This window comes from Arachis ipaensis, chromosome B9 (genome assembly GCF_059453495.1).
Source record: "Arachis ipaensis isolate K30076 ecotype BB chromosome B9, ASM5945349v1, whole genome shotgun sequence".
Taxonomy (NCBI): Eukaryota; Viridiplantae; Streptophyta; class Magnoliopsida; order Fabales; family Fabaceae; genus Arachis; species Arachis ipaensis.
The window spans coordinates 156,203,127-156,221,861 of record NC_142444.1 but is presented as its reverse complement, the minus strand read 5'-3'; the positions used below and the strand labels follow the sequence as shown (position 1 = coordinate 156,221,861).

The following is an 18,735-nucleotide window of genomic DNA, read 5'->3' as shown; positions in this document are numbered from 1 at the left end:
CATTAGTTTTCTTCTTCTTTTAAATGGGCTTTGATTGTTTGATCTTATATAGATGTATATTGGTTTTATCAGGAAGTTGGGTGTATGACACAAAATGTTAGGTATGATATCAAGTTGGGCTTAGAGTTATGGGCCGCAAGACCAAAAAAATTATGGGCCGGGTGTTGGTCGTTCAGGTTCTATGTGAGGGTAATTGTGTAAATGCAACAAATCAGCTGATGCCATTTGCTTCTGGTTCTATTCATTTCTCTCTCTCACTCTTTTGATACTCTCATTCACACACTCCCTCACTCTCCACTTACACTTTCTCTGCATGCATTTTCATCGGAAATGACGATCAAAGACAAGGGAAAGGGGAAAGCGGTCGCCGGAAAAGCTTCAGCCGCCAAACGGAAGCGCGGCGTTGACGATGACAAGACCGGCGGTGGACGCAACAAGAAGAACCGTGGAGTTCTTCAGTTCTTCGAAGATGCTGCCGAGGACTTTGACGAAAGCGATGACAGCGACTACAGCGATTTCGACGATGGTATGGGGATTGGAATTACCTTCTCGCATTTTCTCATGCTCGTACATTTTATTCGCTCGTGGTTCTCTCGTTAGAATTGCTAGGGTTTGGCCACATTATGTTGTTTCGTTCACATTTTGGTTATTTGCTGAGAAATGGTTCTAGATTTTTGAGAAACGGATGTTTTTCCCCTCTAATCTTAGATTTTCTGAAATTTTTCTGACAGATTTTTTTGAAGAGGAATTTGACACTGTTCAGCCGAGGATGAATGAACAACCTAAGGGAGGCAACAGTAACCTTCCATTTGTCCCCAAAGAAGAGGTGATTGATGAAGAAGAATTTGATAGAATGATGGAGGAACGCTATGGACAAAATTCTAAGTTCGTCTCATTTGCTGGAGATGAGTTTGATGACAAAATAATTGATCCAGATTCTGGCGTCAAGGAGTTCGCTCCAACCATCTGGAAAGTCAAATGCACTGTATGTCTCATGAAACTTGGGTTTTGTTATTCTGTAAGACTGAAAATTGCACGGCACATAAACATTATTTGGTTGCAGGTTGGGCGCGAGAGGCTTTCAGCTTTCTGTCTGATGCAGAAGTTTGTTGAATTGAAAGCATTGGGCACTAAGCTGCAGATAATATCTGCTTTTGCTGTAGATCATTCGAAAGGATTTGTGTACATTGAAGCTGAAAGGCAATATGATATACATGAGGTAGCCTCATAGTGTTGGAATTTGATTAGTTTACTGTTGAAATGTGTCTACCATTGGCTAAATACTGTGTTGTTGTTATTTCCAACATTCAATTTCAGGCTTGTAAAGGGATTACTGGTATCTATGTAAGTCGATTGCAACTTGTTCCAAGGAACGAAGTTTTTCATCTGTTCTCTGTTCAAAATAGAAGAGTTGAAATTAATGAGGGCATGTGGGCTCGCATAAAAAGTGGTAACTACAAGGGGGACTTAGCACAGGTACTAGTGCCACAAAGGAGAAATGTCTTGGATTTATACGATGCTATCTGACTCATAAAATGCTGATTCTCCTTGTTTGTTCTGCATTTCTAGGTTGTGGCTGTTAATAATACGCGCAAGAAGGTTACAGTGAAGCTTGTTCCAAGAATTGATCTACAAGCATTGGCTGCGAAATTTGTAATGTGATCTGCTTTAGCACGATTTACAGACACACACACTCTCTCTCTCCCCTTTTCTGTTTAATATTCCATGCATCCTTAGTTATGAAGATGCCCGGTTTTAACTTAATAGTTATTTTGTATCTGCTTCTAATATGTTTATTGTGTCATGTTGTTGGGGTGAGTTCAAGGGAAAAATAGTGAAATAGATAACCATTGAACTGGAGAGGATTCACTATGTAGTCTTCAATTCGTGGAAAAACTTATTGAATTTGTTGAGTTTTGTGTCTTGCTTTAATACAATAGAATACCTGTTGAAATTATGAATTCAGGATGTTGACTACTGTCCTTTCCCTGCAATCCATCTTGAAATGCGTGCATTATTTTTTATCTTTTCAATATGATATTTGGCCTAGTTGCATTGTGTACTATTGAATATTCTGCTACAATTTATTATTTCAACTTTTCTTTAATTATCTAAGATATATCATAATATATGGGCTTGAGTGTAAAAAGGTTATACTCCTATTATTGTGTATAGAAATATAATTAAATATGGAACATTTTCCTCATTTTTACAGGGTGGAGGGTATTCTCGCCAAAAAGCTGCTATACCAGCCCCAAGATTAATCAGCTCAAGTGAACTTGAGTAATAAATTTTGTACTCATAACTTGTTTACTTTCTTGTTGATGACTTCTCTTATGTGGTTTTTTTCAATAACTTTGGCAGCGAATTCCGACCTGTTATACAAATCAGACGTGACCGTGACACTGGCAAGGTTTTCGAGGTTCTTGATAATCTTTTGCTCAAGGACGGATATGTATACAAAAAAGTATCTCCAGATTCTCTAAATTTGTGGGGTGTGGTGCCAACAGAAGAGGAGCAATTGAAGTTTGGACCATCTGAAAACAATGAATCAAAAGATTTGGAGTGGCTCTCTCAACTTTATGGTGAATCAAAGAAAAAACGGATTGTAAGGAATGATAAGGGAGGTGGGAAAGGAGAGAGCTCATCAGGTACTGGTGTGGAAAATGGTTTTGAGTTGTATGATCTTGTGTGTTTAGGGTAAGTCCTTGTTTTACATTGGCAATTGCCATTTTGATGATATTATATGATATAAATTACACCAACCACAACAAGCCCCCACCCAAAAAAAAAAAAAAATTTAACATTTGCTACATTCTTTTTGCTGGATTTTTGCAATTGCAGCAAGAAGGAATTTGGTGTAATAGTGTCCATGGATAAAGAGGATAAATACAAGGTACAATTGTTACTCATAGCAGCCTTTTGATCTTTATCATCTGTTTTTATGAGATAATTCTATATTTCTACTCTAACTTCTCTTTGCCATAGATTTTAAAAGAGACTGCAGATGGGCCTGCTACTGTATCCGTCGAACGACAAGAAATAAAGAGTGGACTTTCTGATTTGAAATTCAGTGCCCAAGATCAGCACAATAAGACTATAGTTGCTAATGATACTGTCCGTGTTCTTGATGGTCCATCTAAGGTCTGATGCTTATTACTAATAGGCAAAATGGTCTTGGTTTGGTAGATTTTGGGATATCTATGCCCTACTTGAGTTTTTCTTTTCCTCATTAATTTTTTTCTTAATATCATTTTTCCAGGGTAGGCAAGGCATTGTTAGGCATATCTACAGAGGGATTCTCTTTTTGTGGGATGAATCTCTTGAAGAAAATGGTGGTTACTTTACCTCTAAATCTCATGTGTGTGAGAAAGTTAAGCTTACTGTTGACGATTTGACTGGAAAGGTTTGAAATCTTTTCTTCCACTTTACGAGTATCCTGATAGGTTATGACTTCCTGATGACCCCGTTTGAGTCTTGATGTTTTTGCATGTTGACATATATGCAGGATGGTGAACCGGGTCGTTCAGTCTTTGATGATGTGCCATCATCACCAAGATCCCCTCTGTCACCAAAAAAACCATGGCAAGCAAGAGAGAACAATCGTGAATGTCTGTACAGATGCATGACTTGTTGACTAGTTTTTTAGTCGTATATATTCAGAATTCTGATTTTCCAATCTCTTGTGCAGTTAATCGTGGGGACAACGATAACATGTTTACTATTGGTCAAACCTTGAGAATTAGGATAGGTCCTTTGAAGGGATACCTCTGTCGTGTCATTGCCTTACGCCGTTATGATGTTACTGTCAAACTAGATTCTCAGCAAAGGGTTCTTACAGGTGTGTTTATGGTTGTTTCTTCTTGATTTTTGAATATTATATCATCATTTATAACAATTTCCATGGAATTCTTTCGTTCAGTTAAATGTGAGCACCTTTCTGAGGTTCAAGGGAAAAGTACTGCCATGTCAACAAGGTATTCCTGTGATTGAGAAACGTTTGTATGTTTAAACTTACTTTTTTCTGATTGAACTTACTTTTTTCTGATTGCTTTGATTGTGTCTGTAATTTATTGTTCGTAGTTGCTTACGTTTCTTATATCAGCAGTGATCCTGATTCAAGTTCATTGAAGCCATTTGATCTACTGGGTACTGAAGGCGGCTCTGGTGGGAACCCCTGATTCTCTAATATACATCATTCATTTTCTATTTACAGTTGATTAAAGTATCGATTGATGTGTCTGATTATTACACTTCGGTAGTCTATTTACCATAATACCATTGCATTTTTTTTGGACATGCTTTTGATGATTTTACATCTGGGCATATTTAAAGGTTGGTTAGATGGAGTTGGAACATCAGCTGGTGGTGGTGGATGGAATGCTGGAGGGACATCAGCTGGGGGTGCTGCATGGAATGCTGGAGGGACATCAGCTGGGAATGCTGGAGGGACGTCAGCTGGTAGTGATGGTGCATGGAATGCTGGAGGGACATCAACTGGGGGTGCTGCATGGAATGCTGGAGGAACATCAGCTGGTGATGATGGTGCATGGAATGCTGGTGGGAAATCAACTGGCAATGCTGCATGGAATGCTGGAGGGACCTCAGCTGGTGGTGATTGCACTTGGAATGCTGGAGGGACCTCAGCTGGTGGTGATGGTGCATGGAATGCTGGAGGGACTGAAGGTGGTGGTGGTGGATGGAATGCTGGAGGAACTTCAGCTGAAAGGTTATTTCATAGTGATATTAATCAAACTTCTTGATTCATTTGTGTTATATTCAATTAAATATATATTCTGCCTAAATTATTCACGGAGCTTTCCGTTATCTAAGGGAATATTTGCATATAATCCAGATATTTTTCAGGAATCCAGCAAATGGTTAAGAAATTCGTGAGGAGTTAATTTATTGTCATACATCTGGATTAGGGTGTTAATTTTTTACCCCAATTCTATTTGCCTTTTAATTTTATATCCCAATTCTGTTTGCCTTTTTTCTTTTCTTGGTCTTATAATATTCATCTGCAGGAGTACGTGGAATAAGAAACCAGAGTCTACAGAAAATGATATTGGTTCCAAGGGTAATTACTCAATCCAATATGTTTAGCAAGCTGTTCTTCCAAGTTTAATTACTTTCTCATCAACGGTGTCCTTGTTCTGTTAATATGCAGGTGCAGAAGATACTTCTTGGGAAACTAAAAATACTTCAAAGCAAAACTCTTCATGGGGTGCTGCAGGGGAGAAGATTGCAGTTGCTTCTGATCCAGATCAGTCTGATGGCTGGGGAAAAGGTGGAGGCAGCTGGGGCCAGGCAGAGCGTAAAATTGGCAGTGCAGATAACAACAATAATAATGAATGGAAAAATAAAGGTAATGATTCAAATGGAAATCAACCCTGCGGATGGGGCGGTAAAAGTAACTGGAATACTTCCAAATCTTTTCAAGATGGTGATGCACATAACAAAGAGAGTGGAAACCAGACTTCTGAAGTGCAAAATAGCAATTGGAATTCTGGATCAAGTGATCCTAGTAAAGATTCTAGCTGGGGAACAAAAAGCAACTTGAACAACAATTCTTCTTGGGGTGCTGGGAATGAAAATAAGAATTCGAACTGGAGTTCTGGGCATAGCAATGCTGAAAATCAAGAATCCAATTGGGGCAAGAAAAACAACTGGAACTCTGAGAACAGTGGAAACCAGACCGCCGAAATGAACAAAAGCAGTTGGAATTCTGGATCAGGTGATGGTAATAAAGATTCTAGCTGGGGAACAAAAAGCAACTGGAATAACAATTCCTCTGGGAGTACTTGTAATGAAAACAAAAACTCCAGCTGGACTTCTGGGCATAACGACGCTGAAAATCAAGAAAACAAATGGGGCAAGAAAAGCAGCTGGAACTCTGAAAACAGTGGAAACCAGACTTCTGATCGCAACAATAGCAATTGGAATTCTGGATCTGGTGATTCTAATCAAAATTCCAACTGGGGCAAGAATAACTCAAACAGTTCATCTTGGAGTGCTGGAAATGCAACCAAGACATCCAACTGGAGTTCTGATGCTGGAAATCAAGATTCTAGTTGGGGGAAGAGCAATTGGAATTCTGGATCTGGTGATACTAGTCAGGGAAACAACTGGAAAAGCAATAGCAATTGGAGTTCAAGAAATGCTTCAAGTGGTGAAAATGATGGTCCAAATGAAAATTCTGAGGAAGGAGCTGGTGGTGGGAACTGGAGAGGTGGTTATCAAGGTAGAGGCGGCTCAGACAGAGGTGGTTTTAGAGGTAGAGGTAGGGGATTTGGCGGCCGGGGAGAACGCGGGGACTTCGGTGGCCGGGGAGAACGCGGGGATTTTGGTGGCCGGGGAGAACGCGGGGGCTTTCGTGGTCGGGGTGAACGTGGGGGCTTTCGTGGCAGAGGTGATCGTGGTGGGTTTGGTGGCAGAGGTAGATCAGATGGGGAAGGTTCTGGTGGCAGATGGGGATCAGAGAGAGGAGATCGTGGTGGGTTTGGTGGTTCTGGTGGCAGATGGGGATCAGGGAGAGGAGATCGTGGTGGGTTTGGTGGCAGAGGTAGATCAGATGGGGAAGGTTCTGGTGGCAGATGGGGATCAGAGAGAGGATTTGGGGGCCGAGGCCGTGGAAGGGGTGACCAATCTGGAGGTTGGAGCAGTAGACGGGATTCTGGTGGGGATGGTTCTTCTGACTGGAAGGACGGAGATACTGTTGAAGGATGGAAGAATAGTAACAGATCTGGGGCATGGAACCGGGAAGGTGGTGACAAGGATGGGCAGAGCTGGAGTCAAGGAGGTGGAAGTACTAAGCAATGGTCGAGCTGGAGCTCAGGTAGTGGAGGGGCAGCTGGCGGCAGTTGGAATAGCAATGAGTCTAAAGATGGCGCCGGCGGTACTTTCCAAGGAGACAACAGTTCTGGTTGGAAAAAGTCTACTGCTGGAGAGACCAATGTTCAGGAGGGTGGCTGGAATAAGGGACCTAACTCCAGTAATCAAGACAATGGTTGGAAGTCCAATTCTCGCTCAGGGAGTGAAACCGGTGACCGAGTTCCAAATTGGGGTCAATCCAGTGCTGCAGATAAGGGTCAATCCTCTGGCCTGGGTCAATCCAGTGCTGCAGATAACAAGGGTCAGTCATCTGGCTGGGGTCAATCCAATGCTGATGAGAAGGGACAATCATCTGGTTGGAATCAACCAGGAGATGGTAAGAAAGAAATAATGGTCAATCCTTGGTGATTTATATGTTAATGAAAAAAACTGTTGCAGTGCAAAATTACTTGTGTCCGGTTTACAAAATCATAATAATTTAGAACTGCAAATCATACTGCAACTAATATTTTATCCAAGTACACCAGATATATGTTCTGGTTTTAGGAATCATAATTATTTAGAAGTTGCTGCAAATCATTCTACAAGTAATCTAATATTTGAATTTTAGAAATTTACTATCGCACAGTGTTCATTCTCATGTACACTCAAACATGTGATTTATACATTGTATGTGGGTGCAGGAGGCTCGTGGGGCAAGAAAAGTGATGGGGGTGCCAAGGGATGGTAATTATCGTCTAACTGATACAAGGAAAACGAGCTCAGGCATTTCTAGTTCAGTGATAGCTTGTTTATAAATCTTCCATATGAAAAAAACCGTACAAATCTATCTGTTGCTAAATGACGTTCTTATTTCCGTTTAATATCATTGTAAAAGGATCTGATGAACTACTAATCCTCCTTGCTGTGCTATGCAATGGAAGTTTCGAAATATACTTCCCTAAACCCGTGTGATGCTTGTTAGTGTTACTTTGTTCTTGTGGAAACGGTCCTATTAAACCCATGTCAATGCGTAGGGAAACAGGAAACTTACTTCACAAACAGCCTAGTGTTTCGCTGGTAATTACTTGTTTGTCAAACTCGAACATTTTCAGTGTTATTTATACTGCCATGATAGAGTTAACCATAGTTATTCCTTACGACCGAACGGCATTGTCGCAGCTGTTTTTCCATGCAAATGACTGGAGACCCAGTTGTCGAGCTTTTGTAACGTTCATACAACTATTTGGACATTGTAAGCCAAAAAATATTAATATTATTATTGGTAGATTGGCTAAATTTGATGAGAGTTCTATAAAAATTATGAATTCACAACATACAAAATTGACTTTTCGTACATTACATATAAAAGAAAAACAAGGGAAAAAATTTGAAATTATATATCAATAAGTTTTTTATTTTTTATGTTGAAGACAAATAAGTTTTGGATTAATTAAAAATACAAAAATATATATTTTTTTTAAAACGCAAAATTTTTAAGTCTTTTTAGCAATTAATTTGTTCTTATATATTTTAGATGAAAAATTTTAAATGTTTCATATTTTAAAAGATAAAAAACGTTCTTATATTTTTAATTAATCAAGAATTTACGTATTTTCGAATTAAAAAATTAAGGATCTATTCTCTTGATATTATTAATGCCTTTTAGTATCAAATTTGGTACATGTTGGTATTCTCTCTTACTCCTAATGTCTCTTAATTAATGAACTAAGAATTGGAATAAATAATAATCTAAAATAGTGAAACAAAGATAGCGTAAAGTGATTATTTCAGTTATAATGGATAATTAAAAAGAAAAGATGGATTGGTGATAACAGAGAGAGTAACCTTAATCCCAATAATCCATCTGGCATGGGCTTCAAAGTTCCAACTTCCAAACAGCAACAGCTAGCCATCAATCCAAATTTCCAATCTTTGGTATTCGATGCGACTCCATTTCACCCTCACCCCCCTTTCTCTCCCTTCTCCCATCAACGCAACCCTCTCAAATTCGTTCTGATTTTGAATCCTTCTGAAACTTGTCTGAATAATGTTCAATAAGATCATCAAGCGCGCCCACGCCCACGCCCACAAAAAATCTGCCAAATCGGGACACCATGAAAATTCCTCCAATGGACAACAATTCTACGAAGTTGTTATGAAACATGCCTCTCGAACCGCCACCGCCACCGCCACCCCGGCCGCCGCCAATTCCGACCCTATCCCCTCTCCTACCCCCGTTCCTCTTCCCGGTCCTCTCGTAATCGAGCATCTTCCGCCACTTCGGGAAGTTCCTTCTTCCGAACGCCCTAGCTTGTTCCTCCGAAAAATTCAGCTTTGTTGCATCTTGTGTGATTTCTCTGACTCATCGAAGAACGCAACCGCTATTGGAATCAAGCGCCAAACACTCTATGAGCTTGTTGATATCGTCCAATCTGGCTCCTTCAAATTCACCGAAAATCAAGATGATTTGGTTAAGATGATTTCCGCGAACATCTTCCGATGCTTGCCTCCGGCGTCTCATGAAAACACGGCGACTGAAACCGGTGATCCCGAAGAAGATGACACGTTTTTGGAGCCTTCTTGGCCGCATCTTCAACTTGTGTATGAGATTCTGTTGAGGTACATTGTGTCACCTGAGACTGATATAAAGAATGCTAAGCGCTATATCGATCATATCTTTGTTTTGAAGTTGCTTGACTTGTTTGATTCCGAGGACATGCGTGAGCGCGAGTATTTGAAAACCATTCTTCACCGCATATATGGAAAATTCATGGTTCATAGGCCCTTCATAAGAAAAGCCATCAACAATGTGTTCTATAGATTCATATTTGAAACACAGAGGCATAATGGTATAGCTGAGCTTCTTGAGATTCTGGGAAGTATCATTAATGGCTTTGCATTGCCTATGAAAGAAGAGCATAAACTGTTCCTAATTCGAGCCCTTTTACCGCTTCACAAGCCAAAATCGGTGCACACATATCATAACCAATTGGCTTATTGCATTGTTCAGTTTGTTGAGAAAGATAACAGGTTGGCAGAACCTGTCATCAAGGGGATGTTGAAGTACTGGCCGGTAACGAATTGTCAGAAAGAAGTTCTTTTTCTTGGAGAGTTAGAAGAGGTGTTGGAGTCAACTCAACCTGCTGAGTTTCAAAAATGCATGATCTCTCTTTCCAGGAAGCTTGGGCAATGCCTCAATAGTCCTCACTTTCAGGTCTGTTAGCATCTTACAACTTATTTTTATGGTATATGATGCACCTTCTATGAAATAGGATAATGTTGATGTTCTCATTGCATACATACATTTGTATTCTGCATTTGTGGATAGGATATTCTATTTAGCTGAGAACTATTTGGATGTTGGATTATTGCCTGCTATCATATTTTTATGTAACTTTTGTTGGATTTTTGTTAACTTACATAAACAATCCTAGCAAATGAATAAGTTGATACGCAATAATAGTCACTGGTTTATGGCATAAAAGAATGGTTGATGCCAGAAGGAGTTGAGGGTAGCCTATGGTATGATTGGTATCTAGAATGGAAAGAGGGAGAGGTTTCACATAAGCTTGGAAAGATAGTGTTTTTGGTTCTGTTGATCTGTTCCAACTTCCAACCCAATTGAGTCACACTAAAGTGTATAAACTGATGAAACTGTATTATCTCTCTAAATGTGTGATCTTTATATTTTCAAACCTCAAATAGGGGCACATATACACTAGCTTATGGTCGATATCATTCCATGAGAGAGATCAAGAAATAGTACACGCATTGACTCAGATTTTCCTTTTGTTTATTAGTTTCTCTTTGGGTTATATTATTATTGACTTTTGGACTAGGTTGAACATTTTTGTTGGTAATGTTATATTCAGTATGTCTGAAGAGTTTTTGTTGACCTGCTGTTAAATCTCTTATTACTTGAATCTATGAATTATCCATTACATTTGAGTGTCTCATGTGATCTGCAATATGGATAATTTTGCATTTGTTTTTCCCAATGGGGAAATAGTAAGCTATATGATGCCTTAGTTTGGCCTTAGTTGGTTACAATTTTTTCTTTCAATGAATGGGCCTGGCTGTGATTAACAACAATCGTTAGTTTAGGGCCTTGTTTTTTATTTTTATTAGTTATGCATTACAGTGTTATTTCTTAGTTATTATAATATCATCCCTGGTTAACTAATGAAAAATTCCAGTATTTGACTGTAGCAGAGAAAATACAATGCTATTTGAGTGATTAGACATGTCTCTGAAAATTGTTGTTGTATACTTGGCAGATTGCTGAAAGAGCACTTTACTTGTGGAACAATGAACACATTATAAGTTTAGTAGCTCAGAATCGAAGTGTGATATTACCAATAATCTTTGAGGCATTGGAAAGGAACATGCAAAGTCACTGGAACCAAGCAGTGCATGGACTAACAGTGAACGTGAGGAAAATGTTTATGGAGATGGACACCGAACTCTTTGAAGAATGTCAAAGGCGGTACTTGGAGAAGGAAGCCGGGGCAAGAGAACAGGAGGAGAAGCGGGAGTTAACATGGAAGCAACTGGAAGCAGTGGCTGCGCAAGCCGTGATTGGTTAATTCATGTATTGGTGCTGCAACTCTTCTTTTTAACACGTTGTTGTGCCGAAAACCGTTGCATAGTTGGAGGTTGGAGGTTAGAGTGGAAGAACTTCTAATTTTATTTTTAATTACAAAAAGGGGTGGTGAACAAGATGTGCAAATTAACAAGCTTGCGAGCCCTGTTCCTTACTGAACAAGGGTCACACGGTTTTCCTTTGAATGCGTTCCTCTTTGCTCTTTGCTTCATTCATTATAATCCTTTATCGAAGTCTTAATTGTAAATACAAACCTATCATCTTTCATTGCTCTTTTACACACTTGTACAATCAATTGTGTTGTTTTAGTTTTAGAAATGGTTCTTAGTCTATGAAATTTGTTTTACAATGCCCTGAACTTAAGAAACAGAACACCCATTATGTAAGCAGATTCTGTCCAACCCCAACCATCAAGAGCATTATAATGAGAATCAATACCAAAGACAAAATGTGTCATCTGATGAAACAATAGTATTAGATTTGCAAAAGTTATGTTGGGTCCCACAACCATTACTAACACTGGTAAATGTTTTTCATCAATGCTGCAGAAGGAATCCTTTTATCAGAATTCAGAAACATAAAGTTTGTCTTCTTTAAGGTAAAGAGCTAAACAAAAGAAGTGGGGTAAACTTTTGTTCTTGTTGGGTTATGCTATGCTCAATTCTTTGCTCTTTTTTTTTTTTTTTATCCATCCGTTTACATAACTTTTAACAGCTTTTCTTCATTCAAGGCTTGTTGAAAAAGCCACACTAATACTATCAAAAAGTGTGTGAAATTAAAGCTCAACCCTACATGTTAGGCACTGTATCATAATCAACTTAACTCGTGAATGAACACAAGCATTTTTTATTTTGTTGTACATAACTACATATATGTCGATGAATTTGTGTATATAAAATTCAATAATACAATCAAAATTATTTACAACTAAACTCATTCCTCAAACCCAAAGTTTACACACTTTTTCCCGAAACAATTTGAAGAATATTTTATCAAATTTGACATCGTTAGGTGTAAGCGTCTGTTTGTCTCTTCCCCTACACCGTCTATTTGTCTCTTCCTCCCCCAAAGTTTCTACTATTTCTTTATATGTTTTTTTTTTTATTATTATTATTATTTAAATTTCCCTTACAAATATTTTATTATATGTCCAGCTACTTATTTTGATGACGGAATAGGATCATATTTTGTGTATATTTAATGAGAAACTTATCACCTCATTGACATAATAACTCAAAATTATGGTCACACTTTATCATATATAGTAACAAAATTGAGAAATTGTCATATGAGTAATAGAAACATTTCTTTCTAAAAGGTGACTGGACCAATCCTTGGTTGCATACTATGATCCAAACAACTATATATATGTGGAATTCGAAGCGTAGAATAGCTACTTCATTATCAATAATAGTATCTCTAACCCTACCCTATTATTATAAAATCATGAGAACAATTCTTTTTAATTATTTTGAGGGAAAAAAAAAAGAAAGAAAAAGAGTTAGTTCGAATTAAGATGTTTTATCCGAGACACATGAATATATAGAAAGAAGATTTTCTCCAATTGGACGGTTTTTGACAAAGTCTTTGTTATATGGAGACAAGCCATGTTAAGCATTCCATTATTATTATTATTACATAGATAAGAAATAAAAAGGAAAAAAAAGTACACTAAAATTAAATAAAGAGAGGGATCTGAAGTTGACATGCCATGAGAAAAAATGCCGCTTCAACCACTCATATCCTATCTTGTCTTTTATCATTGCTTTTCCTCTTCCACTGTTTTCAGATCAACTTGGGAATAGGTCAATTTGAGAGAAATTTTCCCATGGGATTGAAGTGGATCCTCCAAACTCCAAAGACCCAATCAAATGGTACGAGAATTTCATTACACTGCCTTGCAACTACTCAAATTTGTTGCACTGATTTCATAACTATGCATCATACCACTTTTTTTCAGGTTTGAGTACAGCTTTAAGTGATAAATATTAAGGTAGAATAAAAAAGGGTTAGCGCTAAGGACCCCATTATGTGTATATATATATATATATATGTTAGAATAAATCAGCTGCATGATTACAATTATTGAGAATACTACTTGTAACATATTGTGCATTATTATTCATAATAATAATAATATTAAAGAATTAAAGAGTAATGTTGACAATGGATGGCAGCCATGACAAATTGACAATGACGCAAATTACGTTAATATTATTATTCATGACTAATTGTGGATAATTATTAGGTATGAAAATAATATTGACTTGATACAAATAATAGAGTCATGGCAAGGTTCCCTTTTGGTTCTAGACAATGACAACCATTTAGTTCATGGGTTCCTGTGGACCTTATCACCTTAGGATATACAAAATTATTTGGTGGTTATTGATATTGCATCATTCATCTATGTTACATTACATTTAAGTGTATAGGGTCAGCCAAAGTTTCTAAAATATTTATGATCATTAGAGAGAAAAAAAAAAAAAAGATATGCAAGCGATGACCAATTGCATTTGAATTAGAAGGATTTGGATTTATACAATTGGGAATGGAATTATACATACAACTTTAATCGTGTTTCTAAGAGCTGTGTGAACACAAACTAAATGACATTCTTGATTTTAAAAATAAAGAGAAATTTGTAGCAACAATAATCTATATATATTTTTTTTTTCCTTCTATCCTTTTTGATTGTATAAAAGGAATCCCTTTCCCACCTCCAATTGATTGTATTTTGATAATGATCATAATAATGATAATAAAATAGCATGGTTGGTGGTAGTGTCCAAAATGAAAATAATTAAAAGGGACAAAAATGTTGAAACAAATACAAGAATTGATGAGGGTGGTGGTGCTGCTTGGCTGCTACCACCGCCGAATATCATCCCGAAGAAGTCCCCACCATCGCCACCGCTGGACCCACCACTGCTTCCACCCTTGTTGGTGGCGCTCGTCACGGTCCCACCTCCGGTGTAACCGGGAAATAAGTCCCCATTGTCCCTGTGTCAATAATTTACTCATAACATAAGCACTCAAAAAGGAAGGAAGGAAAAGTACATTTCTTTTGGTTTGAAACTCTGAATTGATAGACAAAGAAAATATAACCAATAATGATGAAAGCAGTGATCAAAGAACAGCAAATAAAAGATAGAAGATATGCCATTGGCTTCAACTTGAAGAAAAGGCACAGACAAATATATATTATCTTGTTTTGTTTAGACTCTAGGCTGCTATATTATGTATTATTAGGTCATATCTTGTTTAGACCCTTCACTACATGGAATCATCAATCATATTTCATATATTGTGTGAATGTGTGTTTTTGGCTTCGACTTGAAGTAAAGAATTAATAAAGGCAAATACATCCCAATTTGAATATAATTAATTAATCTAGTCATGAACACCTAAGAGATGTGATATTATTAACCTTTTTGAAGATTTTCAATGCTTAATATCTGCCTCCTTAAATTAAGGTTAATTAAAAGGAAAATAGTGAGTGGATCATACGTAGGAAAAGATGTTCCTTTTTAATATGCAGTGTAACCCGTGTGAGAATAATGAGACAAAGCACATTCATGAAAAAGGGAGAGTAGATAAGGTGCATTTGTGAGATAGAAAGAAGCATGCATGACTAGATTCAACAAATTTAGGCAAACCAAAGTCAATCATGAAATAAATTAATTATGGGAGTAGTTTGAAATTTTGATAAAACGGGAGGTCACTGAACAATCAATCAATAAAGTATAGAATGGAAGAAACAAATTCCTAATTTTGCAGGCTTTACATAATTCTTAAGAGGTAGTTAGCATTAAATAAGCAGCAACGATTTGTCAGTGTAATGGCCAATGAGGGTAGTCTTGTAAGTTTGATAGTTCATGCAAAAAACAAAAGCCATAAATCTTCACAATCCAATTTAGATGAAGGGTCATTGTAATCTCTCTGTTTAAAGATGTAGCAATTTCCTTGGCACATAGGTCCCATTTGCTAATTGGCTAGATAGAAATTCATAAACACTAAGAAAAATGTGAATTTAGTATGCAAAACTACATTTACTAAGAAGTGTAGGGACTGAATAGCAATAAAGAAAAAGGTTAAGAATAGGTGACATTGCCATTGCCATTGCCATGCCATTGGGTACTTTTATTTTATGACTAGTTAGTGTCTAATCAGAAATGGGCCCCAAAAGAGCCTAAAAATAAAGAACATATATTATACAATTCAAGGCCCCACTTCTACTTGCTGGAAAGCAGATAGACAAAAAGGAATAAGTTTTTAGCCATCTTCCCATAATACCCCTGAAACCCAGTTTTCAACCCATACGGCTATACTACAACCCTGTTCATACACACATGCTGTGATCCAGACACTCCAGTCCTTTTTGGCCTTTTCCCTCTTTCTATATACTTGATTTGTTGGGTATAATTAATAACTAAAGAGCTCAATAACAACCCAAGTGAAAATATCATGTAAAAGGGAAAAAAAGATTTACAAAGTGATGGTCATGCATGCCTTAACTTTATCAGAACTTTCTATAAAAAAAGGTTGAATGAATGAAGACAAATGAACTGTAACCAAGGTCACTGCCCATAAGCTAGTCCCTATAGAAGAGATAGATTCCCAATGTCCAATGACCCTTTACTATCATCATCACGTGCATTCGCTACTAAAAATACTTACTTTTTCCCCTCCCATTTTTCTACTAATTAGTGTTTTAACTATAATTAATGTTGGTAATCCCGATCTTGGTTCTCCTAACCCATGTCACACTACTTTGTAGCATAAAACCAGGTAGTATTGTATAGAAAGAAGCATCAAAAGTGAGTGTATATATATATAACAATATTCGATATAGCTGTTAATTATGACAACAATAATGATAATGATGATACTGAAAAGACGAAAATGACCTTTTTCCATTATTACTAGCTAGGGACAGTTAATGTCCGTTAGTGAGGCAGAGAGAGTACCTTGGATCACCGAACACGCCGGAATACATGGTAAGATGGTCGATTTGCACGGCGGATTTGGGTTGCACGCTTGATGCCTCTGCATACTGAGCACTCATGCCACCACCAGATGGCACAAAGAATGCTCCATTTACCATTATGTCCCCGTCCGTCCTCCAATTCCAATCGCTCCATTCCCCCTCATTCGTGTCCACGCGCTTCGTCACCTGAACCATTAATGGAGCCGCGTGATTATACGCGCCACCCATGCGCGTGCGCACAGTGAGACTCGAATCAATAATTTCTCATTCCCGAGAAAGGACAGCAATTAAAAAAAAAAAACCCTAAAATTGAAACTTTAAAGAAACAGTACCTCCTTGGCGTTAGGATCGGCGGGAGCAGTGTAACGGTTACCCTGGCTGTTAATGGTGGGGTTAGCGCTGCCTCCGATTGCATACATCTCCCACTGAGTGAAATCATTGTTAACAACATGAATATATCCCAATCTGCACCGTGGCATTCTCTGAACCAAACCTTCACCGAAGTGGTTGAAAGCGATGGTGACCTGCATTCCTTTATCCGGCAAGTACTTGTCGTTATGCCCCAACAGCATCACCTCGTCGTGGTGCGCGAAATGGTTGTTTGAAATTGTGATCCCCGTCGACCCCATTATGGCATCGATTAATCCGTCCGTACAGTACGAGAGAGAGCAATGGTCGATCCAGATCTTGCGTGACCCGAAGATGGAGATTCCGTCGCCATCGGAGACTCCCCTCCACCCCACGTGCGTCGGAGAGGCTCTTATGTTGGTGTTGCCGGAGGGCTTGCAATGGTGGACGTGGATGTTGTGGATGATCACGTTCGAGATGTATTGGAGCGTGATGCAGCCGTGGCCGGTGACGTGCACGTTGGCGCCGCGACCGTCCACCGTCTTGTAGCTGTTGAAGATTAGTTCGTGTTTTAGGACTATGGTCATGTCGCCGGAGAAAACGATCCAGAGTGGCACGTCTTGGATCACCGCGTGACGGAGGGTTCCGGGAACGGGGTTCGCCGGGTCTCTGTCGGAGGAGTCGGTTACTACGTAGATCTGGCCGCCTTTTCCGCCCATTGCGTCGCGTCCAAAGCCGATGCCACAGTCGGCGAGCTTCTGCCGGTTTGCTGACCAGTTTGGGTCGCACCGCCAACAGTCGTCGACGGGGTTTCCGGTGAGACAGGCGGAGGATTGGTCTTTCGAGAGAACCTCCCTTCTTGAAAGTGAAGCATTGATTTTCCTGCAAAATGCGAGGATTGAATTCCATGCACCAGATGTTATAAAGTTGAATCTTTTAGTGTTGGGATTTCGAGAAAGCAGCTAAAGATGAAGTTTTTATAAATGGGGCTTTGGTTTAGCATAACAATGGCAATGTTTATGTGTTGGGGTTGAATTGAGAAAGGGCTTACCTTTGAACTTGATGAACCACAGCTTCAGGGTAAGGGTGTTGGTGGGGCAAGGTGAGGTTGAAGGTAGCTTTGATTGGAGGAGAGAATGAACTTAGCAGAAGCCACATTAACAGAATGGAGCTGATATGAAGAATCATCCTTTGAAATCACAGCAGAGAGGAGAAGGCAATGGGGTTTTGGGGTTTATCTCTCTCTCTCTCTCTCTCTCTCTCTCTCTCTCTGTCTTTTTTGTTCCTTCTGTAAAGTGCTTCCCTTTCTTCAGATATCTTCCCCTTCAATGCACTACCAACTACTGCTTAGGATTTTGTGAATGCCTTTTTATATTACTAATTCTAATACTAAACCACAACATTCTAATAATTATTATTATAATAATGGTTTCTTTCTCTCTCTCTATCTCAAACACAAACACAGTAATAGTAATTATTCTAATTCTAAACTGAAAAAATTAAGTTACTTTAGTAACAGGGGACAGGGGTTTTGTTTTTTATTTTTTGTGTGTTTATTTGAATGGAAGAAAAAATAATGGAGTGGTAGAGCTTCTTGTTTCCTTTGGGTTTTGCTAATTCTTTCTCCCTTGCAGAGTCTCTCAGCTACTTACATTCCTTGCCTTGCTTGCTTGCTAGTATTTCCTGCCACATTGCGGCTATTACATATAATCTCTCATCAAATCAAATCTAAGAGGAAATCTGCTGAGAAGGAAAAACATTTATAGACACTTATCCAAATTGCTCAAGTGAAGCCAACTCTTCTTTATTTCTTTCTTCTTCATCAAAATTAGCTGCTTCTTTTTTATTATTGCTAATTAACTTTTCTCCTTGTCTCTATTTTTTTGCAAATCATGTGTGGATTAAGATTCCTTGCGAAACTTTTGTAGGTTCTTTATTCTCAGTACTCCCCCACCTTGCCTTTTCAAAGAGAAAAAAA

General features: G+C 38.4%; 3 protein-coding genes across 4 annotated transcripts; 2 read left to right on the top strand and 1 right to left on the bottom strand.

Annotated features, from left to right (window-relative positions):
- The first annotated feature begins 219 nt into the window (after positions 1–219).
- Positions 220–7,803, top strand: KTF1 (kow domain-containing transcription factor 1). 2 transcript variants are annotated; one of them, XM_016319095.3, is made up of 18 exons: positions 220–526; positions 732–985; positions 1,064–1,219; positions 1,318–1,476; positions 1,570–1,653; positions 2,216–2,283; positions 2,365–2,700; positions 2,845–2,896; positions 2,989–3,144; positions 3,263–3,406; positions 3,509–3,611; positions 3,692–3,841; positions 3,923–3,977; positions 4,109–4,167; positions 4,336–4,729; positions 5,028–5,080; positions 5,171–7,210; positions 7,518–7,803. In XM_016319095.3, the coding sequence occupies exons 1-18, from the start codon at positions 331–333 to the stop codon at positions 7,562–7,564; spliced, it is 4,506 nt and encodes a 1,501-aa protein (XP_016174581.1). In that variant the 5' UTR covers positions 220–330; the 3' UTR covers positions 7,565–7,803. The 2 variants fall into 2 exon arrangements, with proteins under 2 accessions (XP_016174581.1, XP_016174580.1); XM_016319094.3 differs by having other exon boundaries at positions 4,106–4,167.
- An 823-nt stretch (positions 7,804–8,626) lies between these two features.
- On the top strand, positions 8,627–11,868 carry LOC107619160 (serine/threonine protein phosphatase 2A 57 kDa regulatory subunit B' beta isoform). Its single transcript, XM_016321401.3, has 2 exons — positions 8,627–10,030; positions 11,094–11,868. The coding sequence occupies exons 1-2, from the start codon at positions 8,864–8,866 to the stop codon at positions 11,400–11,402; spliced, it is 1,476 nt and encodes a 491-aa protein (XP_016176887.1). The 5' UTR covers positions 8,627–8,863; the 3' UTR covers positions 11,403–11,868.
- A 2,054-nt stretch (positions 11,869–13,922) lies between these two features.
- On the bottom strand, positions 13,923–18,735 carry LOC107618421 (Pectin lyase-like superfamily protein). Its single transcript, XM_016320479.3, has 4 exons — positions 17,809–18,735; positions 16,742–17,639; positions 16,390–16,595; positions 13,923–14,422 (listed from the first exon to the last, which is right to left on the bottom strand). The coding sequence occupies exons 1-4, from the start codon at positions 17,943–17,945 to the stop codon at positions 14,167–14,169; spliced, it is 1,497 nt and encodes a 498-aa protein (XP_016175965.1). The 5' UTR covers positions 17,946–18,735; the 3' UTR covers positions 13,923–14,166.